We start from the raw sequence: 19,662 nt of genomic DNA on the forward strand, positions 1-19,662 counted from the left end.
GTCTTAACTCCGAGCCACTGAGTCCTGAGACGACCCCACTCCCCGGCCCCCCGCAGACAGGTTTCTCTGTGTAGCCCTGGCTGGCCTGGACTACTTTGTAGGCTACCTACCTCTGCCTCCCTGAGTGTTGGGATTAAAGGCATACAGTACCACACCCAGCTTGAGATGTCCCCAATTTGACGCAAGAAGCTTCTGGGTCTCTGCAGCTACCACAGGTGACATTTATTTGTGAAGCTCCCAGGCACAGCCCAGACACACAACACCAAGGAAAGCAGGAAGTGGCCACACAGTCACTATGGGAAGTCACAGGCATCTCCTACCCAGCTGAGTCCCCACCATACTCTCTTGTCTCAGAACAGCGCCAACTGTAGTTGAGGCATTAGGGGACCTGCCCTTCCCTCCCCAGGAAGAAGGGCAGGTCTGGGCCAGCCAAGGAGCTTACACTGGGTACAAGAGCCAGGGCACCCCAGTCAGTTCCCGCCCCAGGACTACCTGAGGTTGCCCCTGGCTGCTCCTCTGGGCCACAAGGTTGAGGCCAGAGTTTCACTCTCTGATGACAGCTCATCTCTGAGTCTCTGTTCCTTAGGCAGAGTGGAGACAGCAGGACACAGCACACAGACAGTAATGCCCTAGGCTTTGGTGGGACAAGAAGGCAGGGCAGGCAACAGAGCCTATGGCTAAGTTCGCCTAAGTTTAATAACAAAGCAGCTTCCAGCCCTTTCCTCTGGGCATCAGTACCTCATAGGGGACCTGGCTTAGTCCAGCAGGGAGATAAGTGCCTGCAATCTGGACAGGAAGTACACACTTACACACACCACACCAACACAGTATCAAGGGACCAATACGACACACGAGACAAAGACCCTCCCCTGCCTCTAGTCAAAGTCCTATCCATTGGAGACGTTGGCTGAGCTCAGTCCATCCAAGTCCCCCAGTCACTGGTGCAGGGTTGAGGGACAAGAAGCAGATGGCTTTAAATCTGGACATTGTATAGCGTCTGCAGCAGACTGTGGCGAGCAAAGGAGCAGGATTCCAGGGCACCGTTGGGCCTGTGGGGAAGACAGCTCCGTGAGTGGCACTGACACCCCAGGGTCTGTTAGTAACCCTGGCCTCTGCATGGGGGCTGGGCCAGGACTGTTGGGACTCTGTGCCCTGACCCAGTCAATAAGCAAAGACAGAGCAGTAAGGCCATACTCACTTTGTCACAAATGCCAACAGGAGGGGTGCAAGGGCCTTGGGGAAATAATCCTGCTGTACTATGTGGTTCAGCACCATCAGAGGGCCGTGCAGGCTGGGGATAGCCTTGATCTTGTCTTCACTCTGCAAATAAAAGCAGATGAGCTCCAAGGCCATCTGTGGGAGCTCAAGGTGGGGGTGACAAGGGCAGGCTTACCTTGAGCAGACCCATGTGGATGAGCAGCCTGGTGAGGAAGGTGTTGGAGTTGAAAGAGGAGGAGCTGAAGGCCTTCTTCATGAGAGCATCTACAAGGGCAGAAATCAAAGGTAGCCAGAGCCCCCTACTCCTGCCCTGTAGGAGGTAGTCCTGGGGTGGATTGCAGGCACAGCTGACTGGGGCTAGGGGAGGAGTGCTGGAACCAATGAAGGCCTTGCTTGACCAGGTGGACTGCCGCCTCCACCTGGCCTCGTATGAAATGGGTGCAGTGACCCAGTCTGTCCACCTTGTACAAGGGGCCAACTTGGTGGAAACCACTAGGGGAGGTTTGAGTGTTAGGTGAGAAAGGAGACTTAATGGGGCTGTGCAAGAGAATTTAGGTCTCTAGCATCGGAACAGTCCCCAGCCCAGCGCAGCCTAGAGTGAGGCGTGTGTCTCTGCCCCTTGTCTCTAGCTAGCCCTTCCCTGGGTCTTCCTCTTGCCTTTCTGCTTGGCCACATCTGATACACCCAGAGGCTCTAATAGATGTGACAGGGTTGGACAGAAACAGAATGACATGGGGACATGTGGGGCTTGGAGACGTAGCAAAGATTCCAGAAAAATTTAAAAAAAAAATTCTTTTGAGATGGTTACTCTGTGTAGCCCCCTGGCTGTTCTGGACTCTGTAGACCAGGCTGGCCTCAAATTCAGTGATCTACCTGCCTCTGCCTCCTGAGTACTGGGATTACAAGTACATTCCACTTGGCCCGGTGTCAGGAAATTTTATGAAGGCGAGAGCAGGTGTTCTGTTTTCATGGTGCAGTCTTCCACAGGGGAACAAAGGGGCTTCTGACAAGACATCTCATGGGGCTGTGAAGATTTTGACTATCTGGCCTTTTAAGATAGGCAGGGCCCTGACCCTCCTTGGCCCAAGTTCTAAGCTTTGGGGCCTCCCCAGATGCAGAACTGAGAAAAGCATCCAGGCCTGCCAGTCCCACCCAGCTCACATTACCGACGGCATCCAGCACTGCTGTCTTCACTGAGGCTTCGTCCCTGAACACAGATGCCACCTTCAGGAAGGCTGAGACAACCTTCTCAGGGTCAGAGGTGTCAGTCTGAGGATGAGAGATAATAGCACCGAGGCTCTGATTTTTGTGGAAAAGCTGCAAAAGGCCCTGGCAATAGGGGGGGGGGCAGAAGAGGGGGGGACACAGCGGCAAGGAGAAGCCCTGAAGTTTTCCAGATTATTCCCCAGAATCTGTTGAAAGCCTGGCCCACAAAAGGTCCAGCAAGTGAGTAAATGGTTAAATACCATCATCTCTAAGGCCAGCATCTTAATCCAACACTGGAAATCAGCTAGAGGGAGCCAATATTTGCATACAGAAAGGCTGGCTTCTCTTTTATTAACAAAGAGAAAAAAGCTAATTTCTGAGCCAGGCATGGTGGCACACGCCCAGCACTCAGGAGGCAGAGGCAGGTGGATCTCTGTAAGTTGGAGGCCAGCCTCGTCTACAAAGTGGGTCCAGCACAGCCAATGCTAGCTCAAGTGTTAGATTTATTCACTAAAGCTCTTGAGAACTCTACTGAGCCACGAAAATGCAGAATAACATGAAATAAAAATGTTTGTGCTATGTAATCTCATTTATCATGAAAATAACATGACAGATAAATATTTTGGCTGCTGTCAACTGATGTCTAATTTTCTCATACAAAACAAGAGCACAGCTCCAAGACAACTCAGCAGGTGTGGGACCCTCGCACCAAGCCTCATGGCCTGAGCCGATCCTTAGGAGAGACCCAACTTCTGCAAGTTGTTCTCTGACCTACTTTTTAAAAAAAAATTTATTGAGACAGGGTCTCACTATGTACCCCCAGCTGTAGGCCAGGTTGGCTTCAAACTCACGTCCATCTGCCTTTGCCTCCCAAGGCTGAACTTAAAGGCACGCCTGGCAAAATGTGCTTTTACCACTAAGAGAATGCACATGACCTCCATTTCAGGTTGCCAGGGTAACAAGCCATGCTGCATGCAATACAGTGTTAAGGGCTGCTCCTCTCTGAACGGTGTCACATGAGACTAGTTGGTGTCTGTACCGCACAGGTGCCCCACAAAGGGGATGAATTCTAGAAGCAGCTAGACAGGCAGAGGCCCACGGACACGGCACTATGGCCATGCACAAGTGTGAGGCCAGAAAACATCCAAATTCTCTAACTCTCTAACATAGGAGGGACCCTCATGACTAATACAACACAGCTCACTAACAAATCTACCTTAAAATTAGGGGTGGAGGCTGGCAGAGTCTTACCTGCTGGGCTATCAGCACGGAGACCTTGGGACCGAGACGCAGCAGCTTCTCTGGGGAGGGGAATGACAGGAAGGTGGAGAGGTCTGTGGGAGGCGGGGAGGACAGCACGGGAGCTGGCTCCTGAGAAACAGGTGACACAGGGGGTCTGTAGATTCCACACCCTAGATCCCTGCACCTGGCTGTGCCATTCCTGCTTCAGTAGCATCCTACCCCAGCAGTTCTAGAGTCTAGGTCCAGAACTTGCTCACTCGGTCACAGGCCCCCAATGTATGGATCCTATGTGTGCTAACCTCAGATGTTCCTGAAGCCTTTGGGCTAAGGGCAGGATATTGCCTTAGTGCTCCGAGTGGAGCTTTGCCATGCAGACAAGACAGCTGCCTGGGTCAGTGCTTGCTGCTAGCAAATACCAAGTGCCCAGGAAAACCTAACCCCGAGAGGCACTTTGTCAGTCAGTGGCTCCCTGCTCTGTCTGTAGGAGTGTGGGCAGGCTGACAGCTCTACCTAGACTCTGGAAGCTGCCAGTGGCAGCAGGCCTATGTCAACCCCAGTCACAGCTCTAGACCACCCCTAGGAGCCTCTAAGAACACCCACTAGGGAGAGGAGAAAAGATTTTGTTTTTCGGTGACAGGAGTTAACTGCCAGCCCAAGGTGGCCTCAACTTTTTGGCAATCCTGCATCATTCTTCTAAGCTGGAGTTACAGGTATGAATCAAGTTAAGCTATGCTTAAGTTTTGCAAAAATGTATTTAAAACCACTTTGTGTTATAATTTATTTCTACATGGAATAAACTATGTGTACACTTACTTTAAAAAAAAAAAGACTTATTTTATGTATATGACTGATCTTATCTGCATGTACACCTACATGGCAGAAGGAGGCATCAGATTTTAATATAGATGGTTGTGAGCCACCATGTGGTTGCTGGGAATTGAACTCAGGAACTCTGGAAGAGCAGACAGTGCTCTAAACCACTGAGCCATCTCTCCAGCCCCTACATTTACTTTCAAACACAAAAAAGGTCTTTCCTCAAATGATTTTCTGAGAACCATGTGGCCTGTGTAGCTATTGGACTCCAACAGCTGCTAGCGATAGTACCATCAGGCTTTCAGGGGACCAGGACTCTGATCCCACAAATGACAACAAACTCACCCCACTGTGCGGGTCCAGAATCTTCCGTGAGGGTGTAGCTGACTCCTCTCCTGGCCCTCGTGGCTGTGGTTCGTCCTCTTCCTCATCTTCTTCCTCCTCATCTTCCTCCTCTTCATCATCCTCTTCCTCCTCGTCATCCTCTTCTCCTTCTTCCTCATCTTCCTCATCATCATCCTCTCCCTCATCATCACTGCAGAGAGAAACCAGTAAAGGCCAGCTGCCTGTGTTGACTCAGGCTTAACTGAGTGAACCTATGGATGCAGGCAGGCCAAGGAGCGCTGCTCACAGGATGGCACTCAAGGGTCAGCAGAGGGCCTGTCATTTGTCATTCATTCCCTATGGATGCTGCCCACGCTGTAGACACAGAAGAATCAGAACTGGTCTCTGTACCAAAGGAGCCTCAGGTCTCACATGGAAGCAGATAAAGGAGCCTGTCAGGAGCTGCCCCGCCTGGGATGCCAGGGGCAGTGCCATCTCCATCTCATGTGAGCACAGAAGGCTAAGAGTGTGGAAGAGCGATGTCACTCCAGCTCCCCTGAAGCACTGGCCCAGTCCTGGGGACAGCATGTGAAGAAGCCTCCCTAGGGATGACTTGGCAAGAGGATGGTGCTGCAAAAATACCTTCCCAAGCCGGGCGTGGTGGTGCACGCCTTTAATCCCAGCACTTGGGAGGCAGAGGCAGGCGGATCACTGTGAGTTCGAGGCCAGCCTGGTCTACAAAGCGAGTCTAGGACAGCCAAGGATACACAGAGAGACACTGTCTCAAAAAACCAAAAAAAGAAAAAAAAAACAAAAAACCTTCCCACTGTTGCCCACCTCGGCATCTCCCTCTTGCCTCCACCTCTTCCATTCCTGTCAGACATTGTGAACTGACACATCCCTGTCAGATGCCTGCACCTCCCACACTGATTTCCACCTGCTACTTCTTCCAAAGACCTGCGAGGAATAATGGCACACACCTGTAGACAGGTATTTGGAAGGCAGAGGCAGGGGCATCTCTCTCAGTTCCAGGCCAGCTAGGGTCATATACTAAAACCCTGCCTCAAAAAAACCCAAAAAAACAAAAAACAGCAGCCCTTCAGGAGCTGCCCCCACATGCTGGGGCAAAGACACAAAAGTACTCCCTTCTTTACTCCAACAACTAGCATAAGGTGCCAGCTGCCAGGCTGGCAGGTAGCAGGAGATAAACCAAGTGGAAATAAGCGAACCAATCGTGACCCCTCGCCTCTGAAGCCACCTTCCCAGAGTTCCCTACCTGAGGGATGCCAGCACCTTGGCCATGTTGAAGCTGTCCAGCACCTCCTGAAGCTGTTCACAGCCCTCTTCTCCTAGGGCATTGCCTAATCCAGGAAGGAAACTAAGGTCAGGGAGAAGAGTGCTGGGGCCGCCGGCCAGGGCGGAACTGAGGCTGACCCCACAGCTGACCCCCACGGCCTACCATTGAGGTCCAGCTTCTCCAGCTCAGCTTTGTCGGCCACAGCCTCAGCAACAACCAGGGCAGCATCTCTCTTGATTTCACAGAAGGACAGGTTCAGCTCCTACAGTAAGAAAAGCATAGAGAGGCATGCCAAACCTGGACCAGGGGCCAACCTGGGCTCTCCTCAGCTTTCCCATAGGAGGGTGAAGAAAAACAGAAACAGTGCCATGAACCCAATGCAAACCCAGGCTGAGGCCCAGCCCGGCCCAGGCCCACCCTCCTTCGCACCAGACCCCTTATGCAGTCATACTCTACCACTACAGGCATGGGCAGCCTCGACTGAGAGGACGAGGGCACGGGAAACAATGCTAGCACCTTCAGCTTGGGCAGGCCTCCACGGACGGCATCTGAGATGGCAACGGCGCCCTTAGAGCGCACCAGGCAGTCTCCAAAATTGATCACCTCCACTTGCCGCAAGGTCTTCAGCGTCTGAGAGAAGGACGCAGGGGTCTAAGGTGATGCTGTCATTTTTACACACTGGCCTGACCACCTCTCCATCTCATGAGCTCTTTTCATCACTGCCCTGGAGGCCCTGGAGAATCCTCAGCCATAGCACTCATGTTACAGACTTCTCCCTGAAGCATGGATCTAATCCCACTCCATCAGGTCTTAAAGCCCTCCCTGGCTCCCTGGTACTGCCAGGTAGACTCAGCTGGCAATACTACAGCGTCTCAAGCCCTTTTTTCCCCTTCATTATTCCCTCCAGCACCCCTTGAATTCAATCATTTCAAATAAGGACCAACTTAGAAAGGCTCCCACATTCACCTGTAGACTCTCACACTCTTGTCAATCATTGTTTGTCAGAGTTGACCAGTGTTTTATCCTTAGCCAGACAAAACAAGCTACCACAGAAGCCAGCCTCAAGTTGAAGGTCGATCCAACCGGCCATTTGATGCTAACACTTGCATCTGTGACATTTATAACTCAACCTTCCACGGGCCCTCCCACCCCGAGGGCAGAGCTCTGAGGGGCCAGTGTGTTCAGCCTGTTCAAACTGGTCAGCAGTCTCCGTCCCTCCTTGTACAGTATCTCCCTGAAGCAGGAACCCTGTTCAACTAACCCACGCCCCTGGCACACTGGGCGTGCACAAAGGGCTCAGTATGTAGGCGCTGAGTGCACCAACAAGGAGGCAGACTGGGCCACAGCAGCGTCTTCCTTTGCAGCTGGAACAGAACCAGCACCAGCTACCGAGGACCCAGAGATCACTCAGCACCAGGCACCGTGTGACCCATGACCTGCCCTGTGCAAATAAGCAGGGCTGTAGGGTATTCAGGACAAAGGGTGGAAAGGTAGGGCAGCTGCCACGCTTGCCAACAAGCTTCCTGAGGCCCATGTGGACTCCCCTCACCTCAGCCATGGCCACTGCGCCCTTCTCAGTGAAGGTGTTGTCATTTAGGTTGATGACTCGCAACAGAGGGTTGATGGCGAATGCCTGGGCCAGGGCGGTGACACCAGGGTGGTTAATTCCATTCTGTGGCATATGGACCTCTTCCAGAGTCCCGATGACCTGTGGGGCAGAAGAGAGTTGAGCAGTGTGGCCTGGTGCTATAGTGACATGTGGTGGGTGATACACAGACACAGACATCAGACAAGAGCTGCCTGAGTTCCCAGGGCACAGATCTCCAAGCAAGCGTTTGAACATGGCTACATCAGATCCACAGAGAAGAAAAGGGGTCAGAGATGCCAAAGACTGGGCAGGTTCACACAGCTCTGAAGTAGAAAGCCTGCATCAGGAATGGAGGTTTCTTAGTCTGGTGTCCTCTGCACGGTGGTGGTAGTGGTGGGGATGGCAGGCTTTGGCAGGCAGCAGGGCTGTTCTCTAGATATGCAGCGTCACTCACCTGAGGGCTCCTCCTGTGCAGCCAGTCTCACTTCCACACCACACCTGCCCAGGCCTTTGGCTCCTATCCTCTCTGCTTCAGTTCCACCATTTCCCTGCTTGTTGACATTTTTATTTGTATCAGAGGCTCCAACCTAGGGCCTTGAGTGTGCTCATGCTGGTCTACAGTGCCACTGCCATTTTCTTTAAAACAAAACATTCTGAATTGTGTCTGCCTGTGCATGCAGGTGCCCAGTGCCCAGAAGAGGACCCCTGGGTGCTGGACTTACAGGCAGTTGTGAGTTGCCTGACATAAGTCCTGGGAGCCAACCTCAGGTTCGCTGCAAGAACAGCAATGCATTATTCTAACTGCTGAGCCATCTCCCCAGTCCCTGGCATCTTCCTGAGCCCAACGCTCTCCTTTAGAACTCAGCTCCCGAGGAGCCCTAGCTTCATTTTGTTGCTGTGATAAAATGCTTTGACTAAAAGCAACTTAAGAAAGGAAAAGGGGCCAGGCATGGTGAGACGTGCCGTTAATCCTAGCACTTGGGAGGGAAAGTGCTTAGGAAGCAGATCTCTGTGAGTTCAAGGCCAACCTGGTTTACATAGAGAAACCTGTGAGTGGGGGGACAGCCAAGGCTACACAGAGAAGCCTTGTCTCGGGAAAAAAAAAGTGTGGCAGAGCTGTAGGAAGAAGCACCAAGATGAAGGGAAAGCATGCCGTCTGGACAGCCTCTGCTCACGATGCAGAGCTGTTTGTCCCCACAGCAGCATCAAGACGAAAGGAAAGCATGCCCGTCTGCACAGCCTCTGCTCACGATGCAGCACCAAGCAGCACAAGTGGGATAGATTCAAGTGCTGGGAAGGGAGGTTTCACTCTATTTTTGTTTACAATTCTGAGCCAAAGGCGTTTATTTTGGGGGTGCCAAAGGCGGCAACTGAAGAACCTGCCTGCTGCGTCACCTCAGCTGTCGGGACACAGAGTGAAAACACCCTCGCTTGCTTATTCTTGCTCTGCCACTTTCTTCACTCACACAGTTCAAGGCACAGCCCATAAGTGGTGCTGCCCACATTCACCCTAATTAACAATCACCCCACAGACCACCAACTCCTCACCTAGACGCTCTTCCCTGGGGCTGGAGCAACAGCACAGATCTGGTTCCCACACCCACATTGTGGCCTCACTGAGCACCAGTGGTGTACACATACCTGCCATCGCAGGTGAAAACACACACACACACACACACACACACACACACACACACACACACTGCTTTTGCACAGGACCTGACTTCAGTTGGGTAGCTCACAACTGCCTGGAATTCCAGTGCCAGGGTGACCCAATGTCTCTGGCCTCTGTGGGCACCTGCACACAGCTCGCTCACACATATACACATACATGCACATGCGCACACACACCTCCCACTTAATTCTTCTAGGTTAGAGCAATCTGACAAAAGCTAACTTGCACACCGGGGAAGACTTGCTCAATCCTCCTAGGCAGAAGTCTGTGCCTCAGAGCCACAGGCCTTCCTGCACTAGGCCTGTCCCCCGCTACCCTCCACCTTCAGACAGAATAGAGAACTTCACACAGAATTGATGTAACACTACCTGGGTTTAAGACGCATCACTCTAGCTGGGCATGGTGGCACACATCTTTAATTCCAGCACTCGGGAGGCAGAGGCAGGCAGATCTCTGTGAGTTTGAGGCCAGCCTGGTCTACAAAGCAAGTCCAGGACAGCCAAGGCTAACACAGAGAGACTCTGTCTCTAAAAACCAACCAAAAAAACAAAAATAACCTACAAGTAGAACATTATGATAGGCAGATTTGGGTGCCAAGGACAATACAGGCGGTAAACTTTAAGACCCTACCCAGATCTAGCCAACAGTCAGAACATTCTCCACAGTTGAGTGGAGAGTGGGATATGACTTTCTCACGTACTCTGGTGCCTCACATTTGACCATGTCCCCTGGAGGGGGAGACCTGGTGGCACTCAGAGGAAGGACAGCAGGTTGCCAAGAAGAGACTTGATACCCTATGAGCATATACAGGGGGAGGTAATCCCCCTCAGGAACAGTCATAGGGAGGGGAATAATGGGAAAATGGGGGGGGGGGGGAAGAATGGGAGGATACAAGGGATAGGATAAACATTGAGATGTAACAAGAATAAATTAATTAAAAATAAATAAATAAAAGACAAAATAAGCCAGGGATGGTGACACACACCGCACCTTTAATCCCAGTCACTACTCAGGAGATGGAGGCAAAGAGATTTCTGTTAAGTTTGAGGCCAGCCTGCTCTACATAGACAGTTCCATGCTAGCCAGGGCTACAGAGACATATCCCATCTCAACCCAACAAAAAAACCAAGGCACCGAGCCCCACTAATCTGTTATGCCCCCCACCTCCTTCTGTGTCTGGCATAGCAGGGTACAAAGAAATGACTTACCCCGAAAGCTTCTGCCAAGGCCGTGGCCCCATCGTTCTCCAGGCGGTTCCTACCGGCCACAAAGACCTTCAGGGCCAGGGGCTTGCCTTGGGCACTGGACTTGCGGTGACACTCGGTCAGAGCTGCGGCCAGAATCTGCACGGAAAGGCACGGTATGTGCAGTTCTTGGATAGGCCCTCACTCCACCTGCCTCTCAACCGTTTCCCAGTGAACTACACCTCCTTCAATGGTGATCAAAGGCCTCTGCTAAAGCACGATGGTCACAGCACTTCACAGTTTATACAAAGCTCCTCCCCGCCCCCCAGGCAGGGTTTATCCGTACAGCCCTGGCTGTCCTGGATCCTGCTCTATAGACCCACCTGCCTCTGCGCCCCAAGTGCTGGGATTGCAGGTATTGCATGTAGAACTTTTATACTTTCTGGTATTTGTTGGGGCTAGTTACAGGGTCTAAGGCAGTAGAGGCAAATGGAGCAGCTGGATTGTAAGCCAAGTGTGGCGTGAACTCCTACTTCTCTCAGGGCTAAATTTATCATGATTTTAACCTTCCAGATGAAGAAACTAGGCTGAGAGAGGCCAGAATCTTGCCCTGAGACAGTCTCATGATGTAGCTGAGGCTGACCTTGAACTCACACTGCTTTAACTCTGCCTTCTAAGCACCTCCAGTCTTGCCATAGCAACCAGCTTAGAAACTTTGTATGGTCACTAAACTAGCTGATTCTGAACCAGAACACAGAGCCTTGAGCTTTTCTCCCATGCTCCCTATCTGAGGGAACTTCCTGCCAGATTGTGGTGCACTCACCATCTGATAGTACCTGTGCCTAACCAACATTTTTTTCTTTCTTGGTTTTTTTCAAGACAGGGTTTCTCTGTGTAGCCCTGGCTGTCCTGGACTTGCTCTGTAGACCAGGCTGGCCTTGAACTCACAGAGATCCACCTGCCTCTGCCTCCCAGAGTGCTGGGATTAAAAGTGTGCGCCACCATGCCTGGCCTCCTAAGCAACTTTTATTTTGCTTAATAGCTTCAAGTGCAGAACAGATGATGTAAGCCATTTAACTAAGCAAACAGAAGGCATAACTGTATTCTGGTTACTGATATAGCTTGGTATTGTAAGGCATGCCTGTAATCCCAGCACTTAGGAGGTAGAGGTAAAAGGATCAAAGTTCAAAGTCATGCTCAGCTAGATAGCAAATCTGAGGTAAAACTGTCCTACAACATACCCTGCATCAAAAACAAAACACAGCCAGGCACACTTCCCCCCAAGACAAGGTTTGTCTGTGTCGCTTGGCTGTGCTGGACTCGCTTTGTAGACCAGGCTGGCCTCAAATTCACAGATCCACCTGCCTCTACCTCCCAGAGTGCTGGGATTACAAGTGCATTTTGTTTTGTTTTAAAGTTTTCTGAGACAGGGTTTCTCTGTGTAGCCTTAGTTGTCCTGGACTTGCTTTGTAGACCAGGCTGGCCTTGACCTCACAGTGTTCTACCCGCCTCTGCCTTCTGAGTGCTGGGATTAAAGGTGTGTGACAGCACACCTCAGCTGGGCACTTTTTATCCCAGCACTCAGGAGGCAGAGGCAGGCAGATCTCTGTGTTCAAAACCAGCCTAGGCTACATAGAGAAATCCATCTTGAAAAACCAAAATCTGCCTGGTGTGGTGGTGCATGACTTTAATCCCAGCACTCAGGAGGCAGAAGCAAGTGTATCACTGTGAGCTTGAGGCCAGCCTGGTCTACAAAGCGAGTCTAGGACAACCAAGGCTACACATAGAAACCCTGTCTCAAAAAAAAAAAAAAAAAAAAAAAAAAACCAAAAAAAACAAAAACCAAAAAACCAAAAAAACAAAACACAGAACCCCCCCCCCCCCAACAACAACAACAAAACCCTCGGGCTGGGGAGATGGCTCAGAGGTTAAGAGCACTGTCTGTTCTTCCAGGGGTCTTGAGTTCAACTACCAGCAACCACATGGTGGCTCACAACCATCTATAATGAGATCTGGTGCCCTCTTCTGACAGGCATGCACACATGCGAGCAGAGTATGTATAAATATAAATAAATAAATATTAAAAACAAAAACAACAACAAAAAAAAACCACAACCATTTAAGTGAAAAAGTGTTATGCTGGGAAGAGGGCACCTAGGTTCCACTAGCCTTTATGTCACAGGCCAACCTCTATTGTGGTGGTCACTGTCTCCTCAGCCTGGGACAACTCAAGGCTCACTCTGGTTCTTTCTGATCTGAATGGAGCCTGGGAGGTGGAGACACAGTTCCATGCAAAGTGTGTTGAAGCTCTAGGTTCAATCCTCCCTGCCACAAGGGGAGGGAGAAAAATAAAGAATGCAACCTATGGTGAAGGCTCCAACTCTACTCACTCCACTCCAGACCTGTTTACCCGTACAGGAAACTGGAGCTGGTGCCAGCCCCGCACACAGAAGCAGCTTTGCAAATGCACCCCCAGCCCTGTTAGTGTTCTGGGTCTGAGGGAAACAGGAGGGCTGGTCTCCCGCGCTGCATGGCTGGTAGCCGCAGGTGAACCTAAGGCACAACCCTGTCCAGGAATAAAAGCCGACCATGACTGGGGCTGTGCCAGCTGTTCTGAGTAATGAGAGCTTTGGTACAAGGATATCCCAGCCCCAAATTCTGCACAGCAAACAGGGCAGAGCAGGTTATGCAGCAGCACTGCCTGTGTTGCCAAGGCAACTCAAGACCGTGGAATAGTTGCTTAGCAACCCACCCTCTGGACTCCTTTCCTCACTGTCTACAGGTTGCTTTGAGGCACCGCTTTTATCCTCTGAAGTGACAATCCCTGATGGTAGGCTAAGGGCCACAACACACAGGCCAAGGTGGAAACAGGAGGGCCCACCCAGGGCTGCCAACCCACCTTGCCACCTCCGATGCCCATGCCACAGTTGTTAAGCTTGAGTTCATGTAGGGTAAAGCAGGCTGGGCTCTTGAGGAGGGCTTCAAAGCCTCGCACTCCATCAGGCCCAAATGCGTTGTCACTGAGGTCGAGTTCCACCAGCTGTGCTCCTGCAGTGATGAGGCCCTCCCCAAGTGAGATCTGGACACAGAGAGAACTCAGTCAGTCCCCCAGACACCTCCCAGATGCCACTCCTGGGCCAGGCCTGGCCCTGTCCACAGATCATACCCCAGTCAGTGAGGATGTGGCACAGACACTGGCTTAAAAATTGTAACTTACTGTCGTCGTCATCATCATCATCATTTATTATTGAGTTTGAGCCTACACACACTTGTACTAAAATGCAAGTATAGTGCTCAGAGCATAACTTCTGGTTGGTTCCTTCTCTGTTTCCTCCAGGGCATTTATTGCCTGAGTGCATCTTTAATAGAAGTATGCACAGCAAGCACCGTTACCAATAGAGCCACCTTGCTGGCTTAGATACCGCATTTACAGCAGACTTCCTTACTATGCTCCCACAGTGGAATGGGAGTGGGTGGGGCCTGGGGATAGGAAGATCTGGGAAGGCACTCCATAGGAGGTGGCACTGAGCTCACCAAGGATGAGCACCAGCCACTCAACACAGAAGAGTTCCAGACAGAGCAGAGATACAGAAAGCTGGAGCCTGCCTAAGCTGGGGCAGGCTCCTGGACATGCAGGAACGCCTCATAAACACCACAAGCTTGGACTGTCTGAGCAGGAGACATCCTCAGCCCTGCCAGGAGAAATGACCAGCGGTGGCTCTGCCAGAGAGGCGACAGGAGAAAGGGGGGCAGGCATAAGAATGGCAAGCAGCTCTCAATGGAAGGAAATCAAGAGGAGACAGACACCTTGCCTCTGCCCACACCACACAGAGTTTCCTAGAATTGCTCCAAAGCCAATGGCTGCCCTGCCATCAGGGGGTCTGGCCCCAGCTAACCTCTGCCCTCTGGTGGCCACAGCTATGCACTGCCCCCTTCCTCTGGACCCCTGGGTTCTCTTTATTTTGAGATTGAGGTTGCTCACCCTTCCAGGGTGGACACCAACTCCACTGTCTCTCAGGAGCTGGCACCACATAGTAGGCCTGCTTAAGAGGCCCAGAATGCCCTGCTGTGGCTCTCTGAGAGGGAAGACGGTGAGGAGGCTTTTCTGAAACTCCACTGTTGTGCTGTACCGAAGGCCTGAGGAGGCATGACAATCACCACTCCAAATGCCACCATCCTGAGGCTGTGCTAGGCAGAGGGGCCTAGGGCAGCCCACTGCCAGCCTGCACGAAGACCCAGCCTAATTCTCTCTCTCCCCCTGTCTGTGGCTCAAACACTGGGCACTTGGCCCTAGACAATGTGGAACGGGAGCCCCTATTGAGTGTCACAGCAGAAGAGTGACAAGGAAAGGTGGAACAGCCACGAGACACCATATACTGCCTGGACTCTGAGCAAACAGGTCCCCGGGGCACCAGGAGAGGGTGGGCACAGCAAGGGAGATGTAGTGTGACAAAAGGAGCCTTGGGATGCTGGCTCTAAGCAGCACCTCCTCCCAGTCAAGGCTTGGGCCCTGAGGGCTCCTTCCTGATCTCACCTGCCCATCGCCTGTCGGGACACAGGGCAGGTGCTGCACAAGCCTGGCTTTCACCTGTGGGATGAACTGATTCTCCAGAGAAAACCAGTGTGAGGGGGTGTCTGCCTGCAGGAAAGCACAGCCTGGCCCTTACCAGAGCTGGTGGGATCTCGGACCGCAACCTTCCGGTGAACATGTCACTCCAGTGGCATCGCTGTGCAGGAAGAAGGGAAGTGTTAGCTGGAGAACCCAGGGCAGCCTCGCGTGAAGCCTCACACCAGCGATGCCTCCCCGGGAGCCTGGGTACCAGAGGACTCCTAGAGCTGCCAGTTTCGGTTTTCTCAGTAGAGAATTAGACCCGTCCTGGCACAGTTGGAGGGGCCTGGAAGCGAAGGGTATTCTGAACTGTCCAACCTTCTGGTGGAAATAAGTGACAATTCTGGGCAACAGACGAACACAAAAGTAAAAAGAGGCCTTATGATGTAGAAGCACCTCTTTTCACCCTTACCTGACGGCACTGTGCGCCTTTTATGTTGTTTTCCACACAGGAGTGTCACATAGTCCAAGTCAGCCTCCAACTATGTAACTGAGGTTGGCTTTGAACTCCTAATCCTTCGCCAAGCTCCCAAATCCTGTGATCTCAGATTTGCACCTCCATGCCCACCCAAGAGAGAACAAGGTCTAGCCTTAGAGCCTTAGGTGGCCAGTGTCCAGCTAAAACGCACACTTTTCTATTATGTCCTGTTTGGAGAAATGATGCTTTGCATTTAAAAGTTCGTTTAGGGGCGGGCTGGGGAGATGGCTCAGCATTTAAGAGCACTGGCTACTCTTCTAGAGGACCCTGGTTCAGTTCTTAGCACCCACATCACAGCTCACAACCACCTAAAGCTTCAGTTCTAGGAGATTCTATGTCCTCTTCTGGCCTCTGCCAGGTACCAGGCACATACCTGGTACACATACATAAGAAATTGTTTTCCTACAATACATAAAAAGCCAGCTTGGTAAAAATGACCAGATAAATGTCACAAAGGTAGGAGCATTTAGGCCTTGGTTGCAAAAGCCCTAGCCCTAGTTCTGGCTGCTATGGGTGAATTATTAGAATGGCCTCTGTCAGGCCGCAGTGGTGGTGCACACCTTTGATCCCCGCACTCGGGAGGCAGAGGCAGGCAGATCTGAGTTCGAGGCCAGCCTGGTCTAGAGAGTAAGTCCAGGACAGCCAGGGCTACACAGAGAAACCCTGTCTATAAAAACCAAAAAGACCCCTGCTTTCCTAACCCCTGAAGATTGCCTCATTTCAGGAAAGGGCAAACCTGCGTGCTCTCGAGGGGCTTAAGTAAGAGGAACTATGTGGGTTCCCGTCACCAGGACAGGTGTGTGTCAGGTCCTGGACCTGCTCTTGTCCTCTGCCTGTGCTCTCACCTTCAGCTCTGGCTTCTTCTCTAAGGCCTTGGCGATGACCCGAGCCGCTTCCACACCCACGGTGTTACCCTCAAGTCGCAGTGCCTCCAGGCCATCAAAGTCTTCAATCTCCTTAGTCACATCCTTGGCTGTAAGGAAGAAGACACTTAAGGCTTCTGCCTTCATGCACCACAGGCAGGACAGCGGAGAAAGCACCTCTAAGTCACTGACTCCAAGGGCTATGAGGCATGCAGGTCCAGAGAGAGAATTGGACAGGTCCACAGCCTACTCAGGAGCAGAGCTGTGCAGAAGACTGTTCCTCCATGTCCATGTGAGCACAGGCCTAGTCACTGTACTATTAATCAGTTAACACTAGTCACTGTGGATAGGGAGTTTCTTTTTAGCTTGTGATTTTTAAAGTCAGGGTCTCATGTAGTGCAGAAAGGCTTTGAAGTTCACTACATAGTCAAGAATAGCCTTGAAATTCTGATTCTCTTACTGTCATATGGCTAGAGCCTCCACTCCAGCTGTCCTGAGGACAGTGGCTGGGGTGATCTCAAGTCACGATCCAAAAGGCAGTCCCCATCCAAGGTCAACAGACTGGACTGCCAAGAGCCATCCTGTTAAAGGAGCTCATTAGGCACGTGGGCTGTCTAGGAGGTGATCTGGTATTTTGCAAGGTCTGTACCATGACGCACCCCCAGAATTGCTTCCAGCCTCTGACACAATGTCAAGAGCCATTGATTTGGGGAAGTACAGTAGGCATGAGAGCTCTGTGGAAGAGATCTAATATTTTACAAAGTCTGTACCATGATGCACCTCAGAATTGCTTCCAACCTCTGACAATCTGGCAATTGTGCACTGCTGCATCTCTCTAAAATCTGGCATTAGAGCCGGGCGTGGTGGCACAAGCCTTTAATCCCAGCACTCAGCAAGGCAGAGGCAGCTGGATCTCTGTGAGTTTGTGAGTTTGAGGCCAGCCTGGACTACAAAGTGAGTCCAGGGCAGCCAAGGATACACAGAGAAACCATGTCTTAAAAAAAAAAAAAAAAAATCTGGCACTGGTGCGAACTATCACTCTGGTGTTGACCAGCTCTGATTGAGCAAACTTCCTGCAGGATCTTGGTGAGGATATATTGCTGTTCAGATGAATTAATCCCTGACTATGGAATTCTTGATTTGATTCAAATAGTTTTAAAGTTAAATTATTAGCCAGGCATGGTGACGCACTCCTTTAATCCCAGCACTCGGGAGGCAGAGGCTGGCAGATCACTGTGAGTTCAAGGCCAGCCTGGTCTACAAAGTGAGTCCAGGACAGCCAGGGCTACACAGAGAAACCCTGTCTCGAAAAAACAAACAAAAAGTTAAATTGTTTTAGATCTTCTGAAACCATTTTAGAAAGTTTATGGCTACAATAAATAATACCCTTGTGGACCTCCTGATGCCTCACTAGGGGATTGCCTTGAAGCAGATTTGCAGCCTCAGATAAGCCTTCACTCCAGATGGCACCACGAATCCTGGTATTCACCATAAATATAGGCAAGTTGGTTTAAACTTCCCATGAACCCAAGATATAATGGGGTTACCTAGAAATGTCTAAATTAAGCACAAACTTTAATGTCTAAATATATAAACTGTTATAAGTCCTTAGACCACTTTGTGGCATCATACATTGTCATTTTAAATTTACTGTTTCTTAGAATGAAAGACAGATAAAATTATTGTTCTGAACTCATTATGAACTAAGTGATAGCTACACATTTGTGTAGCCAGGTCAGTCTTAACTGAAAAGACTGTAAATTGTAACTTTTAGACTCTGTTAACCTTTAGGCCTTGTCGACCTTCGCCACTCTGAACTCACTACGAACTTAGGTAATGCATACATACATAGATAAATGTTTAGTTTTCTAAAAACGTAAAAATGTATTTTAGAATTCATCTGTTTTTGTGATTGTCTTTTTTGACTATGAGGTAATTCCCTTTTCTCAGAAATACAGTGACCAACAATAAATAACATTGAAATCAGGATGCTTAACTTCCTCCGGTTGAAATTAAGATGATTGACTTAGGTCCAGTTGAAGTTAAAATGCCTAACTTCATCCACCTTTTCTCTTGAATGTTTGTGTGTAAGTGGTTTATTTTCTCTCTCTCATTTCTGATTTCCCTATAGATTTACAAATAAGTTAGCAGACGCAGGGCTCCCCATCAGCCCTCTCAGACAAGCAGGCATACTTTAGCTTAGTGGAGATCTCCACAAAGAGGCCTATCAACCCTGCCTGCAGCTTTTGGCTAGAAACCGCTTTTACAGGCCCTGGCTGTAGGAACATTGTGGTCAGTTTCAGTTTCCCTCTTGGCCACAGTACAGCCAGTCTCTAGAGAAGGAAGCCCAGGCTCCCTCCCCTTTTCCCTTTCAATCCTGATCAGTTACCTGAGCCATCAGGTCTAGCGACCCAAGATACGATGTGAACTGGAGGGGAATACAAATTCAGCCAGAGATCCTACCCTGGACCTTTCCAGAGCCCAGATGGACACTAACATTGGACTTCCCTGATAGCCGCTGTTCAAGGAAACATACAAACCTTAAAAGCAAGCGGGGCAGGGCCAGGCCTGGTGGAACACGCCTTTAACCCTAGTAGCACTCAGGAGGCATTGTTGAGAGGATGTCTGTAGTTTGAGGCCAGCCTGGTCTACATAGCAGGTTCCAGGACAGCCAGAATTACAAAGAAAGACTGTCTCACCAAATAAATAAATACAATTTAAAAACTAATTGATTAAAGGTAGATAAATAAAGTGACCTTCATTTCTCAGATCCATGTTGTTGGAGTGATATTTCTGTGCACTGTGTACTCGGATGTTGATTTCCTGATTCGGTTACAGTCCCCAGACAAGAGCGTAGTCATGATCATCGGAGAAAATCTCCTGGATCTGCCTCCCAAGTGCCTAGTTCCCTCTCAGGGTCAGGAGCTCCTGCCTATGAGGCTGGAGGAAGCTGGCCATTCCTAGTGACCTAATATAGACTAGATAGATTCTAGTTATAGAGCTTAAGGCTTGTTGAATAAATAGAAAAGGTCCGTGTCCTTATTTGGGGAGCTGGCGGTCAGACTCTCAATATGCTCTCATTCTGTCTCGCAAGTACCTCATCCCTCCTCAAATCCAGGGCTCGGAGCCATCTCTCCAGCCCAAGCTGGGCATTCCTAGTGACCT

General features: G+C 50.5%; 1 protein-coding gene and 1 non-coding gene across 2 annotated transcripts in view; both read right to left on the bottom strand.

Annotated features, from left to right (window-relative positions):
* Window positions 1–203: 203 nt before the first annotated feature.
* The window catches only part of Rangap1 (Ran GTPase activating protein 1), a 28,056-nt gene continuing 8,597 nt past the window's right edge, over window positions 204–19,662 (bottom strand). The window contains exons 3-16 of the mRNA XM_051160058.1: window positions 16,480–16,607; window positions 15,215–15,274; window positions 13,447–13,626; window positions 10,572–10,706; window positions 7,650–7,808; window positions 6,617–6,730; window positions 6,263–6,362; window positions 6,080–6,164; window positions 4,825–5,014; window positions 3,676–3,795; window positions 2,385–2,487; window positions 1,394–1,482; window positions 1,199–1,320; window positions 204–1,049 (exon numbers count right to left, since the gene is read on the bottom strand). Coding sequence (XP_051016015.1) covers window positions 974–1,049; window positions 1,199–1,320; window positions 1,394–1,482; window positions 2,385–2,487; window positions 3,676–3,795; window positions 4,825–5,014; window positions 6,080–6,164; window positions 6,263–6,362; window positions 6,617–6,730; window positions 7,650–7,808; window positions 10,572–10,706; window positions 13,447–13,626; window positions 15,215–15,274; window positions 16,480–16,607 — 1,661 coding nt within the window. The 3' untranslated portion in view covers window positions 204–973. The remainder of the gene's footprint in view (window positions 1,050–1,198; window positions 1,321–1,393; window positions 1,483–2,384; window positions 2,488–3,675; window positions 3,796–4,824; window positions 5,015–6,079; window positions 6,165–6,262; window positions 6,363–6,616; window positions 6,731–7,649; window positions 7,809–10,571; window positions 10,707–13,446; window positions 13,627–15,214; window positions 15,275–16,479; window positions 16,608–19,662) is intronic.
* On the bottom strand, window positions 8,792–8,979 carry LOC127201880 (small nucleolar RNA SNORA55). Its single transcript, XR_007832224.1, has one exon. It is a non-coding gene; the product is annotated as a small nucleolar RNA SNORA55 (small nucleolar RNA).

Source organism: Acomys russatus, chromosome 17 (genome assembly GCF_903995435.1).
Source record: "Acomys russatus chromosome 17, mAcoRus1.1, whole genome shotgun sequence".
Lineage (NCBI taxonomy): Eukaryota > Metazoa > Chordata > Mammalia > Rodentia > Muridae > Acomys > Acomys russatus.